Source organism: Ochotona curzoniae, unplaced genomic scaffold, assembly GCF_017591425.1.
Source record: "Ochotona curzoniae isolate NIBS_2020 unplaced genomic scaffold, NIBS_Ocur_1.0 contig_430, whole genome shotgun sequence".
NCBI classification, from domain to species: domain Eukaryota; kingdom Metazoa; phylum Chordata; class Mammalia; order Lagomorpha; family Ochotonidae; genus Ochotona; species Ochotona curzoniae.
The window spans coordinates 19,818,280-19,838,179 of record NW_024466219.1 but is presented as its reverse complement, the minus strand read 5'-3'; the positions used below and the strand labels follow the sequence as shown (position 1 = coordinate 19,838,179).

The 19,900-nt window shown below is 40.5% G+C and overlaps 1 protein-coding gene across 9 annotated transcripts in view; it reads right to left on the bottom strand.

Moving 5' to 3' along the window:
* The window catches only part of RCOR3 (REST corepressor 3), a 59,159-nt gene that overhangs the window by 31,870 nt on the left and 7,389 nt on the right, over positions 1-19,900 (bottom strand). For 7 of the 9 annotated variants that reach the window (XM_040985620.1, XM_040985619.1, XM_040985623.1 and 4 more), the window contains 5 exons: positions 15,478-15,555; positions 12,559-12,611; positions 7,994-8,155; positions 6,583-6,707; positions 5,883-5,961 (listed from right to left, as the gene is read on the bottom strand). In XM_040985620.1, coding sequence (XP_040841554.1) covers positions 5,883-5,961; positions 6,583-6,707; positions 7,994-8,155; positions 12,559-12,611; positions 15,478-15,555 — 497 coding nt within the window. Of the gene's footprint in view, positions 1-5,882; positions 5,962-6,582; positions 6,708-7,993; positions 8,156-12,558; positions 12,612-14,930; positions 15,435-15,477; positions 15,556-19,900 lie in introns of those variants that run through there. The other 2 variants (XM_040985626.1, XM_040985621.1) reach the window with 2 other exon arrangements.

Genomic DNA, 19,900 nt, shown 5'->3' with positions numbered 1-19,900 from the left:
CAGTCTCGTATGCCTAAAAGTGTTACTCCTCAATAATTAATTGGTCTAAATAACTGATCTGATTTAAATGCAATAAAAACCAAGCTAAACAAGCAAGCGAGTTGTAAAAATACATATTTCAAACACAAGACTGACAGGTTTAACTTAACACATATAAAACCATGTGACCAACAGCATTTTATCCTTCTCAAGCATGTGTGTTAGAGCATTTACAAAATTTCATATTCCAGGCTTGGAAGTTAAAACACGGCAGCCAATTTCCTATTATTTTTGTCATGAAAAGTAAGGGTCCACTTCCCCTTATCTTGATTTTGGAGCAATTTCAGTGATGAAACCAACAACATATAGAAGAAGTGACACTGAGTAATTCACAACATTGGGCCAGAAGCAGCTGGGTGGCTCCATTTGGATCCTGATTCCCTGGATGACTGATTCCTTGGGAGGAAATGAGCTGGCAAGGTAAGCAGGTAAATTCCTCAGAGCCCATGAGGCTGGCCGTGTGGAATGACTCACTGATGCTAGTTAGCATCAGCCACCGGCACTGCAACTGAACCAGGAACTCGGTAACATCCAACCTAATGCTGAAACATAAAAATCACTCTCTTTGAAGGTTTCACCTTGCCCCAGGTTACACACAGACTGCTAGGAGTGTGGAACAGGGCCATCCTAGGATCCAGACAAGCTGAAAAACCACCAAACTGTGGAATGTGTCCTTGCAGCTCTCACATCACACTATAAAATTAGAGTGACTCAGATAATACAGGATGGATGAAGGATATCTAACCACCAAAAGGAGCAGAGCTGAGAGCTCCACATTCATGGAAGCCTCAAGTATGATAAAGTAGACACTCAGGGACCAGGTAACAAAGAGGCAACCAGTTCCACAAGAATAATAAACAATGGATTCCACCTTATAATATGAACAAAATTTACTGCTAGATTAAGACCTTAAACACAAATCTTCGGGAACAACAGTTGGTGAGGCTGTGGGGGAAAAGGCACCCTAATCCAGGGTTGGTGGAAATGTAAAATAGTACAACCACTATGGAATTCAGTGTGGAGAGTGCTTAGACAGCCGACAACTGATCTGTCATATGATCTAGCCATCCACCTTTTGGGGATATAACCGAATAAAACTAAATCTGCATTCAAGAGAGCAATCTGCAAGCCTGTGTTTACAGCAGCACAATTTACAATAGCCATGACATAAGAACAGCCCAGACGCCCATCAACAAAGGAATGGATAAAGAAACTCCATCACATTTACTCTATGGAATACGACTCAGCCATAAAAAAGAATGAAATCTTAAAAGAACAAATATCATGTTTTAAGATAGCTAATACACAAAGCATTATACATATTTATACATATACACATATATTAACTGTTTACGGGAAATTAGCACATCAGGAAGTAAAGATACTATACAGTATGCATCTCTACTCCCAAATGAAAGTAGTACTCCCAATGGGACTTATAAATATACCTTTACAATATGCTAGTAGGTTTTCTACTTTTTCTTATACTTATTATGTCATAACACATTTAAAGATCAGAAAGTTAAGATAAAGTTTTCTTTACATTGTGATAAGTAATTTGCACTAAGGTCCTATACTACTGTGAAAACAGGGAGACAAACAGCAGAAGGAGAAAATGAAGAGAGAGAAAGGAGAGGGATAAATCCCTACAATAATAATTTTAAAAAGAACTTAAATATAAAGGCCAGCACAGTGGCTTTTCAGGCTAATCCTCCAACTGCAGTACCAGTATCCCATATGGGTGCAGATTTGAGTCCTGGCATTCAGCTTCGGAACCAAATCCCTGCTAATAGCCCGTGGAAGCAACTGAAGAAGACCCAAGTCCTTGGGCTCCCCAGCACTCAGGTGGGAGACTGGGAAGAAGCCCTAGGCTCTCGGCTTCAGACAGGCCCAGTTCTGGCCTTTGTGCTTATTTGGGAAGTAAGCCAGCAGATAAAAGATTTTCCCCCTCTCTCTGTATTTCTGACTTTGAAGTAAAACAAGTAAGTCTTTAATAATAATAATAATAGAAATCTTAAACAAAATTTTACACACTTTAAGAAAAAAGATAAACATGCAATGAAAAGTAGGTTAAAAAAATACAAACAAGTACTTAAAAGGGATACCATAATACCCCATAAACAAATGGAGCAGCCAGTTAACTGCTACTGCCTGCAATCCCAGAATCCCATATCGGCACTCGTTCAAATTCTAGCCATTCCTTCCATCCAGCTCCCTGCCAATGCTTGGGAAAAGCAGAAGATAGCCCAAGTGTTCGGGATCCTACCACCCGTGTGCAAGACTGGGTGAAACCCTTCGTTTTGGGCTGGCCCAATTCCTGCCATAGAAGCCATCTAGAGAGTGAACCAACAGACTCTCCCACCCTCTCTGTAACTCAAACAAAATAAACAGCACTGTGAAGAATTTCCTAGATAGAGCTGGGAAGAAAGAATTCCAGCAAAAGGAACCAACCAAACCAAAGGGTAAGGCAGGGAACTAGTAAAAAAAACATCTAAAACTGTTCTTACTACAAAAACAAAACAGAAAAACAGGCTGGAGCATGGAGCACCCAGAGCACCCGGCTAGAGAAGTCTGCAAGCAGGGTTTTTTTTTTTCTCCCTAAGAGGATTGTTTCAAGAGTGTGTGTTGTGGTGCAGCAGGTTAAGACATGGCTTGGGATGACAACATCCCATATCAGAGCAATTGAGATGAATCCCTTCCTTTGCTTCCAATCCACCTTTCCTTTGCTTCCAATCCACCTTTCCAATCAAGGAAGCATCTGATGGCCCAATTACTTGGGTGCCACTTACTTGGCCAAATTACATGGATTCCTCCAGGTGGGTAACCAGAATGGAGCTCCTGGCTCTGGCCTGGCCCAGCTCTGGCTCTCAAGGATGTTTGATAAGTGAACAAGCATATGGAAGATCTCCGTCTCTGTTATCGGTTTTTTTTTTTTTTTAAGATTTATTTATTTATTATTGGAAAGTCAGATATACAGAGAGGAAGGTCTTCCGTCCAATGATTCACTCCCCAAGTGAGCGCAAAGGCCAATGCTATGCCGATCCGAAGGCAGGAGCCAGGAACTTCTTCAGAGTCTCCCACGCGGATGCAGGGTCCCAAGGCTTTGGGCCGTCCTCGACTACTTTCCCAGGCCACAAGCAGGGAGCTGGATGGGAAGTGGAGCTTCCGGGATTAGAACCGGTGCCCATATGGGATCCCGGGGCGTTCAAGGTGAGGACTTTAGCCACTAGACCATGCCGCCGGGCCCCCTGTCTGTTATCTTTCAAGAAAATAATCTTCTAAAAGATTGTTTTAGTAGCAAGGTAATCAACGCCCAGAGAAAGGGAGCATTAAGAAGTCTGGAGGCATGGAGAGAGGACAGAAAACACTGTGGCAATTCAGAGGCGAGAACCTAAAAGTAAGGCAGTCAAAAGGAGACATTAAAAAAAACTTATTTGACAGAATTAAAAACAGTAATAAAAAGGAATATACTAATAGAGAAAACTGGTACACAATGGCTAAAAACAGAAATCAAAGGCAGATTTTCACCAAGAATGGAGAATGACAATGGCTTGAGAGTAGAGACCCGTCAAAAAGTGACCTCTGGATGTGGCGGTGAGGGGACTGGTAACCTCTCCCGGCAGCTTCACTGAAGTTGGAGGACAGAAGCCAACTGACTCAGACTCAAGAATGATTCACGCTAAGTAATACAGTGTTCTTTTTTTCTAGGCTAACTAAGACATGATTTTGCTTTCAAATCAAAAGGCTTACTCATTTTGGGATTGTAGTGGACAGACTGAAAATATAGGAGAAGGGATAATGATGGATAAAGTTTCAAAACAGATGTGAAGGAATGGACAGGATCAAACAAGCAGTGCCACGCACAGAACCAGAGCATGAACTTTGCTTGCAATGGGATAGAGGCGTGAGACTGTTCATTCAACAAACACGTACTGAGTATCTGCCATATACTAGCTACCGTGCAAAGTGCTGGAAGACACAGAATACATCATTCAGTCCCTGACTTCAAAGAGCTCACAGCTTAGTGAGCAAAAAATGCAGCAACTGTGATACAATGTTCTAGAGCACACACACTAAGAAGAAAAGGGCAGGGAGGTGGGTGGAGAAGCTGGAATTTCAGGGAGCTGCTGCCTGATATTTTTTCTGTGAAGCAGATGAGTTCATCTGCCAAGAATTCTAGGTGAGGTACTGTCAGGTGATGTGTAGAAAAGAAATAATATTCAAAACAGTCTCCCAGAAAACAAAACAGCAAGTACATTTAAGACTTAACTGGTACAGTAGTAAGTACTTTTACATAAATTTCCTCTTTGATTCTCCAAAAAAAAAAAAAAATCCTAGACTTTTTATTTTATTGATGAAAACACCGAGACTTAGAGGTTAAAAACTGAAAAACACCAAGGACTAGCTGAGATTGGAAACGACAGCAGCCATGACTTCCATAATGATACCATCTTTTCCCTGCTGTGCCTCTCCGACCAAGAACAATGACTGGCCAACATTATGGATTTATAGAGCTCTGAAAGTTTTAGTAGAAGGGGAATGGGTAAAAAATCAACTCAAGTCATTTGTCACTGGGTCCATGGCTTCCAGAAGCTAAGGTAAGACAAGTTGGGGGTGGGAGGCAGGGAGGAAGATTCAAGGACTTTCAGGAACTTTAGCAGTAGAAATACATTGAATATAAAGTTGATGCAGAGTTAGATCTTTAAAACATGATTTATGGAAGAGTTTAAGGTGGTGACACAGACCAGAACAGGCCATGACACTGAGCTTCCTAAGAGGAAAGTACCATGAAGCTGAATGAGGTCACACACACAGTAAATTCATACTTTAGATAAACTCACATCTGTTGCCTCCCATTTCGATGTTATTTTCACTATCCCCCAGCTACCTATACTTCAGAGGCCTCTAGCCATTACCATTCTGCTTGTTACAATTACGCTCATTCCTTGCCTTATTAAATAAAGCATATATAGCAATTTAAAGTTCTAATGACTTTAAGTCATTATTTTCATCACATTGAGGAATATGAATGCCTTTCTCTTTGAGATTCTTCCATCTTGTTCTTTGCAGCAGTGTTCAATTTTCACTGCTGTGCAGACACCTGTTATTACTTTCGAAATGTGGTACAACATATAAGAAATAAAACATTTTCATGAAAAACTGGGTAACAAAACCAGAAAGCTTCATTTCACACCTAACACTGTATCATTAAGGGATGGCTTTACTTCATTTCAATGGATTAACTATCAGGGGTCACAGCAGGACTTAAAACTTCTGAGTAGAATAGTTAAGTAGAAACTTACTTAACCACTGCAAACAGAGGATCCAGGTATTACATTTTCAAAAACATCTAATTAGCACTGGTATTTACTGCATCCTAAATCATTATATAAAGAAGTTTTTCAGGGTTGGCACTGTGGCACACTGGGTGTCATCTGTGATGCTCACTTCCCATAGGAGCACCAGTTCCAAGCTTCTCCATTTTCCAATCAGCTCTCTGCTCAAGTCCCTGGGAAATCAGTGAAAGACAGTCCAAGTCATTGGATACTTATCACCCAGGAAGGGAGGACCAGATGGCATTTCGGACTCCAGGTTTTGGCCTGGCCCAGCCCTGACCACTGCAGCGATCTGGAGATAATTAACAGGAAGATCTCGTACGCTCTCTCTCCCTCTCCCCCACAACCCACTCATCATTTCTACTTCTCTCTATAACTGCCTGTTAAACAGTGAAGAAACAAAACCAAACCAAAACACCAGAGATTAAAAAAAAACTTTTTTAAAATCAAGCATCATTTGTTAATTCTCCGTTTTGTCAAAACATTACAAGTACTTCTTATCCTTACCTCCTTTTTGGCTTCTTTCTTGGGATCATAATCGCTGTCATTCCCATCCATTGGGTGTGCTTCCTCTACATCATCATCACTGCAAAAAGACAAAGATCAGTAATGTTAATTCCCTTCTTTTCAATTCACGCAACTGCTCTCACAAACTGTAACCTATCTTCTAATAATTTTACTGAACAGTCTTCAACAGAATCACAGTTGTTGGGAAGAGGAGTTTTGCAATTTGGATTTCTACAGTATATAGAAATATTTACCCTTCTAGGCACATAAAAGCTTGTTAGATATTCAGTGGGAAAAGGGTTTTAGAAAGAAACATCATTTAGGAAAAAGAAAAAACTTCTATTTTCAATAATAATTGGATGATAAAAACAGACAAAATCATAAAACTAAATGACATATAACCAGAAAGATACAACCACAGTAATGAGGACTTCAGTTAATCAGGTAATTAAAGAAAAATCGTATTCCATAGAATATAATATTTGTGTGGGATATGAAAAGAATCCATTTATGATTAGTTAAAAGGGTTGAAGAGGAGTCTTACTTCTGGCCACTTGGTTCTCCCTGTCAGAGCAGAAACATGAATGGAAGGAATTTACAATGTGTTATGATATATCACAAATCACTGTGCCTTAGGAAATGTAAGCTGTTCAACACAACATCCCTGCAAGTGTAACTATTACAGAGGCATCCAACCTACCTGTCTCCCTGGTTGTGTCTATTGGCTAGTTTACGAGCCTGGCGATCCATCAGACTTGTCCGGGAGCGAGTTTTTTTCCAGGAATAGTAATACTTTACAAGACTTGCAATGGTCTTATCTGGAAGCTTTAAAAAAATCATGTTAATATTAGCAACTGTAAACTCCAATTAACTCCACATATTTTGTCATTAATCTGTGATAAAGGAATGAACAAAATCTCATACATACCTTTATAAATTACAGGGTTGAAAAGTGCTGGCAGTTACAGTAGCCTACCATGCTAACGTCATTCTGAATGAGTATTCCTATTTGTTCTGTGGTGAGGAGGGGCTATTGCTAACTACGAGAATGTCCTCATTCAATGTGTTTTCTTTAAAGAGCCACTCAGTTCTTTTATTTTATTTTGCTCTGTAAATTGGATGCTTTTGAGATACAATGCAAATCATTAAAAAATTCAGCTGTTAAATATACAAGATATTGATTTTCAATACATTCACTAAGCTAATGAGCTGGTACAGCTGCCACTCCTCTCTAATTCCGGAACATGTTCAACCTCAGAAAGAAACCCTACCCCTTCCAGCAGGCACTCTCCATTTCTCCTTTCCCCTGGTCCCTGGCAGCCATTAACCTACCTGTCTCTATGTATCCATTCTGGACACTTCAAACAAAAGGAGCCACATGTTTTGGCATTTTTCATTTTGCAGCATGATTTTAGGAGGAGCCAATCACACTTAAACACTGAATTTTTTTTGTTAGTTTTAAAAACTAAGTTTTAAGATGGCAAATAATGCAAACAAATGCTATCCACTTTTAAGTATTAAAACAACCCATGATCATGCACTGATCCATCATGCCACTAAACAAGGATGCAAATTGCTCATCAAAAATATTCCTTTCAATTATTGAAGTCATATAGATGTATTTGCAAATATCACCTAATTTCTTCCATATATTTAAAGTGGTTTACATGAAGAAACTTTCTAGATTTCTATCATTCTGACATAATACTAAAAGACTAAAAACTAGACATAGCAGTTTTTTTTTGAAAACAAAAAACAGCATATCTGCCAATACTGAAACAATTCAGAAATGTTAAAAAGTAGTTTTCATATCCAAAAAAGTATGAGATAGGAAATAAGATTTTAATTTCAAAAAAATAAAACATTTAAAAGTAAAGTTGCAAGTATGCTTTTTCCCTAAGTACTAATAACTCAATTACAAACTAGCTTGTTATTACAATAAAACAGCACATAACTCTCATGCAGTGGTGACTACATACAAATATACCAATTTCAAAATATTTCTAAGATTAAAACCAAATTGAAATACTTTTATATTTAATTGATAGGGTATATTTGATAACAACTTAACATGTCTTTCATGTATGAATTACAGACCAAAATGACCATACCATTTGCTGGATCCTGTGAAAGCTCTTCCCGTGGAAACTAAACGCTTGTTCAAACAGGACTTTATCTTCCACTGTCCACTCATCCGGGAAGGGAGTGAAATTAGGGAGATCAGCGAGGGACTTCTCAATGTTATGTTTATGCCAGAACAACATGCCAAGTGCCTTGGAAGAGAAATAGCCCTCTTTGGTTTTAATGGACTTATGATCCATCACACTTAAGAAAGTTAAACACAAATTAGATTATAATCTTAAATCTATGACGCTAACCCAGATAAACACAGTTTAAAGAGGACTGCTCATGCAGCATACCTCATTTAACTACTGGCTTAAACCAGGGCCTCAGCACATGTTCATACATGCTGTATTTGTTGCAGAAAGGAAAACCATTCAGCTGAGTACAGTGACTAATTTCTAAAGCATGCTTCTAGGTTACTATCAAGACTTCTAACCATGTCTTATGGTGAAGTTTGTCAATGGGTACAGGGAAACAGGCTACCAAGAAAATATCCAAGGGCCTGGTGCAGTAGCCTAGCGGCTAAACTCCTCGCATTGCATGGGCTGGTATCTCATACGGCGCTTGGTTCTAATCCCAGTGGCCCCACTTCTCATCTAGCTCCCTGCCTGTGGCCTGGGAAAGTAGTTGAGGATGGCACAAAGCCTTGGAACCCTGCACCTATGGGAGACCTGGAAGAGGATCTGGGCTCCTGGCTACAGATTGGCACAGCTCCAGCTGATGGGACAACTTGGGGAGTGAATCAATGGATGGAAGATCTTCCTCTCTGTCTCTCCTCCTCTCTGTATGTCTGAATTTCCAACAACAACAATTCAGTATATCAATATTTGTAGAACACTACCAGTCATAAGAAGCAGCAAAAATGTTCAGTCACTCCTGAATAGACACATTTACAGTTTAATCTATGTTGTAAGTATATTACAAGCTAAGCACTCTCAAGAAGTAATAATACCTTCACTGCAACTTATTTTGTATTTGAAAGACAAATACACAGACAAAGCGAGACAGATCCTCCGTCCATTGGCTCACTCCCTAGAGCGAGGATGGCTTGAGTGGGGAGCCAGGGTCTTCTTCTGGGTCTCCCATGAGGGTACAGGGGCCCAAGGACGTAGGCCAGCCCTTGCTGCTTTCCCAGGTCATTAGCAGCAGGCTAAACTGTTAGTGCAGCAGCCAGGACACAAACCGGTGCTGTTACGGGATGCCAGGGCCACAGGCAGAGGATTAGCTTGCAATGTCAGCATGCCAGCTGCATTCCAACATATATTTTTAAGAGTTCCTTATTGTCACAACATACACAGTTATCACAATAAATATATACAACTTCAAAGACTTGATTATGAATCAAGTCTTAAGAAATGGAGTCTCCAAAATTTTATAACTTGCCCCTCTATAGTAACCAACGCAATTGCAGGTACTGAGTATCATTTAGAGGATAAACTTGCTTTTAGAGAGACATTAACAGTGAGCTTTAATGCTATTTTATAAACTTTGATGCTAGTCCTTTAAAATAAAAATGAAGGTGTCACCTGTGGGCCTCATGTGGACTAGATCAGGGAAAAACCAGGCTGGGTTGATTGTTCCTACTAGTTCAAATTACAATTAGAGTGGGTGAGGGTTGTCTAGATTTAGCCACAGCATCAGCTGGCAGAAGCTGGCACTGGGGGCTAATTTTGTCAAGTCAAACCACAGAACCACCTGGAGAGTGCATAATCCGGGAGTGAGAGAGACCTGGGAGGGAAATAGTGGGCTCTTCCCTCTTGGGTTACCACTCCAACAGGAGGGAACAAAAACTAGGACGGGGCTGGGTGGCTAGACAGAGAGACACCCAACAACCTCCATGAGGACTGGATAGTTGAGCTGGTTAAATGGAACTAGGCTTTAATAACCCACTGACATGTACGAGAGCTGAATGGGATGTGGGACAGACTGGCCTAGTCTGCTACACATACTGGCAAACCAGGGTATGGGGGCAAGCCTGGTGGGGGGTTATTGTGGGTCACCCTGACTAGGCTGCAGCTCCCACTGGTTTATGTGAGGGCTGAGTGTGTGCTAGGCAGAACTAGGCTGAGCTGCAACACCCATTGGTTCCAGTGGAGGACAGGGCTGGAGATGGGTCCAATCCAGCAATTGCAACTACCAGCTGATCCGAGCGATGGATTGTGCCGGGCCCTGTACTTGCTAGTACGTACAAGAATCTCGTCTGGGAACATCTCAGACAAAGTTTCTTTGGGGATTTCCCCAATTGAACTGCCAGACTCAGAACCCTAACAATGAAAGGACAGAGGACGGAATAAGTCAGTCAACCACCTCAGCTATATGTTGGCAATGAAAATACTGGGCAAATGGAGACTCTGTGATGGACTATGTCAATCGGTGGATTCTTCAATGAGTTTGTGGCGAGACTGGCAGCAATTCAGAACTGTTGAACTACCAAAACCACTTGAGCAAGACCCTTGGAGCATGCCCCACATCTGGGACCTGGGGTGGGTAGGAGACTGGGTGGGGCTTCTCCCTTAAAATCCCCCTTTACCTCAGATATATGAAGGAAACAATATGGAAATAATAGTCTTACCCATTTTCCTATAGCCCTTGAATCTTTTTACCCTAATTAACTATGTAAAGATGGTAAAAAATATTATAAAAAAATGGAAAAAAATTTAAAAATAAAAATGAAGGTGTCAGTATTGTGGCATAACAAGTTAAGCCACCACTTACAATGCTAGCATCCAATATAGAAGTGCTGGTTAGAGTTTGGGCTACTGTGCTTCTGATCTAGCTTTGCACTAAAATGTCTGGGAAGGCAGAAAACTGGGACCCTGCCTCCCATGTGGGAAACCAGGATGGAGCTCCAGGATCCTGGCTTAGGGCTAGCCCAGTCCTGGTTACTGCAACTGTTTGGAGGGTGAACAAGTAGATGGAAGATCTCTCACCATTCTCTCTCCTACTCTACCTTTCAAATTTATATATACATATATATATATTTTACATTTGTTATAAATGAACATATGTGCAATCACATCTTTAAAGAATTAATTCTATCAATTTTAAATAGAAAGGACAAAATTTAAAGCAAAAATAGGCAGAGTAGCAGAGTACCCTGGCACGGTAGCCTAGTCCTTGCCTTGGGCACACAAAGATGCCATATGGAGGACAGTTTCTTTCCTAACTGCTCCACTTCCCATCCAGCTCCTTGCCTGTGGCTTGGGAAAGCAGTTGAAGACGGCCCAAAGCCTTGGGACCCTGCACCCACATGGGAGACCCTGAAGAAGCTCCTGGCTCCTGGCTTCAGATTGGCACAGCTCCAGCCATCGTGGCCATTTGGGGAATGAATCAGCAGATGAAAGAGCTTCTCTCTGTCTCTGCTCCTCTCTATATATCTGACTTTACAATAAAAATAAATAAATATTAGCTCCCTGCCAAATAAAATTGACAAAAAAGTTAATTATGTTTACATCCAAAAAAATAAACATCTCAATTTAACAAAAAACAATACTTTATTATGTTACTGACTATAAAATTAGCTCATGGTAACTTAGCTTACAGGTGTTTTCATCTTTTTTATTTCTCTAATCTAATCTTTTATTAATTCCTGCAAAGGTTGACATAATATTTAACTGAAATAAAATTTAAGAATTTTGTTTCATTTTCATTTTTCCATAGTCTCCATTTTCACATGACTAGAGATAAAGAACATTAAGATGGTTCACTTTACATGAAGACTATACTTGAATACATTCTTTCAAAGTTATTTAGCAAAAAAAAAACCCTTTCTGAAATATCTGAAATTTGTCATAAACATTTTTTCATATTTAACTTTCAAATAAAAGATACTCTTAATTTTTCTATAAATTTTAGAATAAAAAAAAATCCTATCCATGTGTATTTACTCCACAATACACCAAAAAAAAAAAACTGCTTTTCATTTTGGTAATACTTAAAACTCAAACTTTGAGAACTCAAAGCAGAACAGGAAATAGGAATAAGAGAAAAAAAGAGGTCAATACTGATAAAAGGAAAATTCTTTGAAAACAAATCCTATTGATCCTATCTTTTTCTTAGCTCTTGGATGTTATTTTATCTATTTGCTTACTTTTCTCCTTTTTATCTCCTGAATCTTGTTTTCCCTTATCTATTTATTTAATTATTCTCTAAAAAGCAGAGGCAGAGAGATCGTACACAGAGGCTCACTCCCCACCTGCTCAGTGCAGTCAGGCCTGAGCTAGGCTGAAGTCAGGAGCCCATAACTCAATCTAGGCTTCCTACAGGGATGGCAGGAACCCGGTGCACTGGCCGTCACATGCTGCTGGGGGGCGAGGAGGAGACTGACCTGAAGCAGAGGGGCAGGGGCTGGAAGCAGGCAACCTGACGTGGAGAGAGGTCCCAAGCTGCACCTACTACGCCGAAGATCTCCCCTAGCACAATGCTGAAGTCAGACTTCGCTGGTTCTGTTAAGCCAGCCAAACTTACGCAGTTTCTTAGAGCAAAAACAATGCTGAGGGCTCTTTAAATGTGATAAGTAATGAAACCAACCTCTTAAAGTTTCAGTACATACCTGTTCCACATTGTAGCCATGTTTCTCCTTCGCAATGGCAATATACTCATCCACTGTAATGAAACAACATGACTATTCTCATTTACTTCAATGTCTGAGGTCTATTTTGTATTAACATCACAAAATAGTTTATAATCAAGCTTTTTTTTGAGTTAAAGCAACATTCCATGAAATGCTATCAAGAAGGGATTTACATGAATAGAATTAGAAACCATCTCATCTAAAATTTTACTTGACATGGTTTATCTCTGTGATCATCTATCACATATTTATTAAAGCTAGTGAAAGGACTATAATTATTTTTGTATGCAGATAAAGGTCAATTGATGGGCAGCCATTAGAACCTAACTGTAGTAGAAAATATTAAGATGTTTTGATTTTTTGTTACAATATTTATCTGAAGAGACACAGCTGTTGAGGATCCTTTGTCATATTTAAACTTGATCTAAAGTCTTACCATCCCATTTCTGGCTGACGCATAAAAAATAGATTTATCTGTAATTGTTCCAGCTACACATAAAAATAACACAGTCAAGTACGCTTCAATATCCCTAAGATTTTCTTCACTTATTCCTCTTTAATATACAAAGGATATTTTTATTTTCATGTACTCTCCATATATAGATAAAGCCAACAGGATAATTTAATGATAATTCTGCTATTCCCAGGCCTCATTGCTGAAAATCTGCCTGCCACATTCAGCAAGACTGCTTTATGTGAAGTTCCTATAAACATTCCTTCTTGATCCTTCAGTCATTTTTACACATAATTAATTCTTCAAACTTGTTTCTGAGATGCAGTGGTTAAGGTTATGGTCAAGATGCTGGCACAGCTAGTCTAATTGGGTTTGACTCTCAACTTATTGCTAGTTTTTTGACCGTGATTAAGTAATCTGACCTTTTCATACCTTGGTTTCTTCACTCCAAATTAGTGATAAAAACAGTTAGCTTCCTATGATTAAATGAGTTCATATTTGCGAAGTGCTCAGAATATCACCTGGCACATTTTAAGTACTTTACAAATATTTGCTGTTTCCTGTAAGGACAGTTTAATATAAGAACATGCTATAACAATAATACAACTTTTAAGTTTTTGGCACTAAAAAAAATAAATCCAACTATTACTGCTTTCTCTGTACGTGTGTTTAAGAATCCTTAACACTTAAATAGATGACAGGTCCAAATACATGTTGATAACATTTAACAAAATTTACCTAAATAGTCCTACAGATAGAAAGAGAATACTAACTGACCTATGGTTTTCAACCCAGGCTGTACATTGGAATCAGTGCAGGAGCTTTTCAAACGGCATGCATCTAGGTTCTATCCCTGGAGATTCAGATTTTATTGGTAGAGAGTAGACTGACATGGAACTCTCCAATTTTTAAAAATGTTTTCATTTTAAAAGTCTTTCTTTCCTTCTTTTCCTTCCTTCCTTTTCTTTTCTTTCTTTCTTTCTTTTTTCTTTTCTTTTTTAAAAGAGTGCCACAGAGAGAGGAGAAGACAAGGACAGAGGTTTTCCATCCACTACTTCACTTGTAAAATGGTTACAAGAAACGGCAGGCTGAAGCCAGGGGCTAGAATTATTTCCATCTTAGTCTCCCACATGGGTGATAGGGACCCAGGTACTTAGAGCATCAAGTGCTCTTTATCAGGTGCTCAAGTAGAGAGGTGCCTGGGAACAGAGCAGCTGGCACTTGAACCAACATTCTGATACAGGATGCTGGTGTCTCAAGCAGTGGCTTGACTTACCAGTCCCCACAAGACTTTTCTGAAAAGGCTTCCTTAGTGAAGTTAACAGAGGCAGGGTTAAATGCCACTGATCTAAACTTTCAATTGGATATTTCAAGTGGATACCACACTTTGAGGAATCACTGGCTTTCTTAATTTTGCTTTCCACTTGGCTAAGATGTGTACTGCCATTACAAAACAAGGCCAACATAACAAATGCAATCAACGGTCCTTGCTTTGTGAATGGAAACTTCTGCCTGTAAGAATTGAACCACAAAAGCTGACAGTCTCTTTCACATTCTTAGTATAGAGTCCTAGGCCAAATGATCAATTTCATATTTTCTGTTAAGAGTGCTTTAAGAGCTCACAATTCCTACATTACCAGCTGAATCTTTTGGTGAGGTTCTACAAGAACTACCACATGTGCAACAGCATTTTTCAAGTTTTAATCTTTAGTTCTCTTTCTGCATCAATAAGAACGATTAGACTTGCTATATACATTTTCATGGACTAAAGAAACCATAATGGGACATCTTAAAGATCTTAATGAATATTTTAAAAGACAAGCTATTTTACAGCTGTTTGGTATTTAATAAAGTCAATGAAAACCAAATGGAGGGATGGGGATCTTAGTGTTGTTACCTGCACGTTTCCTATATCTGATGTGCCGCAAAGGATCAGGTCCGCTACATCACACTGAAGTCTAAAGCCACACATGATTCAAGAAGTGCATGGTCATTGATCCAGAAGGTCTCCGTCCAGAAATGGAGAGCACAGAGATGACCTGGTGGCTGCTGAAGTCAGTTCTTTCCCCTTTCCTCTTTAAAATGGTAATGACTGTGGGCTCTCTGGAGTTTGAAGGCATGTCTTTACAGCTCCACATACTGAGGAAAGGCCTGTACAGAAGTCTACATAGTAACTCCCTCCCCTGATTGAGGATTTAAGCAGCAATGCCATCAGATCCTAGGTTTTCCATTCTTCATGAGCCTGACACAAGTTGGCAAGATCAACCCACTATTTTTCAAAAGGAAAAACATTCTAATAAAACAACCCTCCATTAAAAAAACACAACAAAGTCCCCATCATTTTCTTAGGAGAGTCCAAAAGACTCTAAAAAACAAGTATGTTGCACTTTGAGTTGGCTAACAAATTACTGTCAACAGCAAACATTGAATCTTAGAAAACTTACATTTGGCATCTGGGATACTGTGATATGGAGACCATACAAGCATTCCTCCATTGTCTTTATCTGTGTACTTTGTGGCACCTGAGGGAAAAATTCAGTTACTTTGAATATGACAGATTTTGTTTATATTCAAAACAAAGTATTAACAAAATATGCTTTATTTTTGTTATTGTATAGTTCCTGTAAAGAGAAGTAGGAAAAGCACAGGGGGAAAAATAGAAGACAAATAGATTTACATTAAAGATAGCAAATACTTTGTTTATAAAAATTGTCAATCCTCAGCACAGACTGAGAGTGAGAGCCAGGATGAGTGCAGACCAAGCCAGGTTGGACCTCAATGACCAACAGTTCACATGAGGTCTTGGGGTAGGCCAGGCTGGGCCAGGAATGGACAACAGCTGGACTGGGACAGGCTGGGCTAAGCCAGACTGTAGCAACTACCAAGACTGGGTGGTGGTCATCTCAGGCTGAGTTTCAGCAACTGCTAGAACTGTGGCTGGGAGCTAGCATTGTAGGGGAATACTGGGGACTCCCTTGCTGAGTCACTGCTTCTACTGGTGAGCATGAGAGCTGGAACTGGGGGCAGGCTAGTCTGTCACACCCACCAGCATGCACAAAAGCCAGAACGGGTGCAAGTCAGCCAGGCTAGGCTGCAGCACCAGCTGGAAAGTACAGACACTGAGTGCAAGTCTTGTCAGGCTGGACCTCAATACTCCCCAGCAGGCACAAGGATCAGGGCTGGGAGCAGGCTTGGTAGGAGAACTGTGGGCACTTCCTTACTGGTGTGTGCAATGCCTGTTGGTGAGCATGAAAGCCAGGTCTGGGGATGGGTCAGACTAAACAAGGCAGCAGTACCTATTAGCATATGTATGGGCTGGATCTGGGAGCAGGTTGGGTTGACCTTAGCCATAATACATGCAAAAAACCAGTGCTGCAGGTCAACGGGAGCAGGGAGCTCTCGGGGCTATTGGAGGTCACTCCAACTAGCCTAGGACACCTGCTGGTGTTTGTGAAGACTAGGCCTGTGGTGCACTGGTCTAGGCCAAAGCACCCATCAGTTCACATGAAAGAACTAACTAGATGGCTGTATCTACTGGCATGTGCACAGCACTAGCAGCATTAGCTGCACTAGCTGGAACACACAAGATTCAAGTTTGAGGTCATCTCCAGTAAAGTTTCCTGGTAGACTCCTCAACAAGACCGCTCTAACACCTGCCGCAGGGAAAAATCATCATGTAAATGGTTTGGTCTTAGAGTTCATGCATTGGGACTGGAACTGCTCAGTTGCTGATGCCTGTGCAGTAGACAACATGCCTGGATGTACACAGGGTACTTGACAGCCAGTTCATCTAGGCCAACAGAGAATGCTGTTTCTTGTCAGAGGTTGGAGAGCAAAACAGGTTGGACTACTCTCCTGGACTACTCTCATGTTCCTGGGTCTGTGGATGCACTAAGGTAGACTTTAGCAGCTAACAGCTTTTGGAAAGATTTTCCTCAACTCTGATGCACAACAAAGTCAATGAAGTCTCAGAACTATCAAAAAATCACTCAAGTCTCAGAACTATCAAAAAATCACTTGGAACACCCTTCCCCACACTGGGGTCTCTAAGGCATCATTAAATGACTGTCCCCCATCTCCAGGTGCTGATGTAGCTTGACAGCAAGGAGCAGCCATGTTCTTCTCCTCCCCTGTGGACACAGGAGAAAAAAACTGAAACATCTGCCCCACTCAACTTTCTCCAAGCCTCAGCCCTCCTCACCCTGAGAGACCCATATGCGTGTGCATCCCTCTCAACCATGTAAGCAATATTTAAAAGGAAGTTCAAAAAAGAAAAATGAGGTAATTTTGAAGATAACTGACAGCCTTTAAACTTTCTAAAGTATATCACTGACAAAGTAATAAATCTGATTTAACCTTCTACGTATTACTAAAGATCATCATTAGAAACTTATTTTGGAAGCTGACCTCATGCTCTAGTTGTTAAGCTGATGTCTGCGACACTTGCATCCTATACTAGTGCCAGTTCAAGGCTCAATTGTTTCATGTCCTATCCAGCTCCTTGCTGATGCACCTAGCAAAGCAACAGAAGATGGTTCAAGTCCTTGGGCTCCCATACTCACATGAAAGAGCCAGATGAAGCACCGGCTTTGCCTGGCACACTCCTGGCTCCTGCAGTCATTTGGAAGAGTGAACCAATGGGTAAGAGGTCTGTGAGTGTCTCCTCTCTGGAACTTTTTCAAATAATGATAATAATAATAACATGATTCTTTTTTTTTAAGCCAAAGAACACATCATCTAACTTTTTATTTAATTACTTTGAAGGCAGAGATATAGAGATTTCCCATCTGTTGGCTCACTGCCCGAATGCCCTTAGTAGCTGGAACTGGGCCATGTTACAACCAGAGTCAAGAACTTAACTCAGGGGTTCCCTTTTCAGTGTCAGGGACTTACTTAATCCATCACCTCAGTTCTCTTAGAGTACACAACAGCAGAAAGTGGGACCAGGACTCAAACCTAGGCACTTGGTTAGGAAACGTAGGTGTCCCAAGTGGCCTGTGCCCAATCCCCCTTATGTTCTATATCTATGCCAACCAATACTGTTATAATTTCTAAGTTTTTGTGACTTTTTATTGTTTGGGTTTTCTTAAAATTGTTTATTTAATTATCTGAAAAGAAGAACAGAGAGGGAGGAAGAGAACACTACACCTTCTCAGTCAGTTCAAATGCAGGCAACAGGTCTAGCCAGCCAGAAGTAGAAGCTAGGAGCCAGAAACCCAACACAGGTTTCCTATGTAGATGGCAGAAACCTAACCACTTGACTCATCACTGCTGCCTCCCAGCAATCAAGCCAGGAACTGGTACTTTGGCTCAGCTAGCTAATCTTCCACCTCAAGAGCCAGCGTCCCATATGAACGCCGGTTTGTGTCAAGGCTGCTCCACTTCTGATGGAGTTCTCTGCCTGTGGCCTGGGAAAGCAGTAGAGGACGGCCCAAAGACTTGGCACCCTGCACCAACATGGGAGAACTGGAAGAAGGTCCTGGCTCCTGGCCTGAGAACATCTCAGCTTGGAGGTTAAAGTCATTTGGAGAGTGAACCAGTGGATGCAAGAGTTTCCTCTCTGTCTCTCTTTCTCTCTGTAAGTATGCCTTTCAAGAGAAGTAAGCTTTTAAAAAAATAAATCAAGCTAAGGTATTTAAGTAAAGGACATGGGCATCCAAAACAATGGCATCTTAATTGCTGTGCCAAATGTCCATCCCTCTTTTTTTTAAGTCTTATTCTTTGCAAAGAGCCTGTTAGCTATTCATTTTAAGCATAATTCTACTTACTACATTTTATATTAATATCCACACTAAAATAAAAAGCATAAATGCTAAATAATTTCTTCTTAATGTAATCTGAAAGTCTATTTCTAATCTAGAAGCATAGTAATCTGATTTATTTCTAATCAGTTATAATCAAGAATGAAAGGTCAAGCCTTTTAGTAAATATGTGTAAACTAAGAATTAGTAGAGGGGCTGGCACTGTGGCACACTCAGTTAAGCCACAATCTATAATGCCATTATCCCACAATGACTTGAGTCCAGCCCTCTGCTAATGTGCCTGGGAAAGCAGCAGAAGGTAGACCAAGTCCTTGGACCCTAGCACCCAAGTGAGAGACTCAGATGAATCTCATTTCCTGGCTTCAGCCTGGCCTGGAACAGACTGTTTTGGTCATTTGAAGAGTAAACGGTATCAGATGGAAGATCTCTAACTCTGCCTTTCAAATAAAAAAATCTTATGATAAAAATGAGTAGAATGAGGGCAGGTACTGAGTTAAGCCCCTGCCTGCATGCCCTCACTCTTTGGGAGCGTGCCAGTCAGGAGTCCAGAATCCTATGCTTCCAATCCAGTCCCCTGCTAATCCACCTGAAAAACAGCAGGCGATGTCACCAGTGCTTGGGCTGGCCACCCACACCCCCATGGAGACCCAGACAGGGTCACAGCTTGCTGGGCGCAGCCTGGCCCAACCCGGTGGCTGTGGACATTGAAAGTGAATCAAAGGGTGTACCACCCTCCCGACCCTGTCTTCAACTATATGAAAATAAAAAGTTGGACACAGCTACCAAGACACATATTCTGTCTCTTCATTACTTTAATGGCCCTTACTGGCTTCTACCTAATTCTCAGCTTCATTCAAGTTAATCAAAACTACCAACAAAGCTTTGCCACTACATTGCAAGATAATTTATCTATGAATAAATAGCTGATGTTCATGAAGTAGTTATCTATCAACAGTCAGAATTGCCCAAATTCAACATTAAACTGCAGTCACCAGTCAAAAAAACATTCATTTCCAGGAGTAGGGGACTTATAACCATAATTTCCATTTGGAGATGCTATCTATCAGCCAATAATTTATCGTCATCCAATAGTTTTTACTTTGGA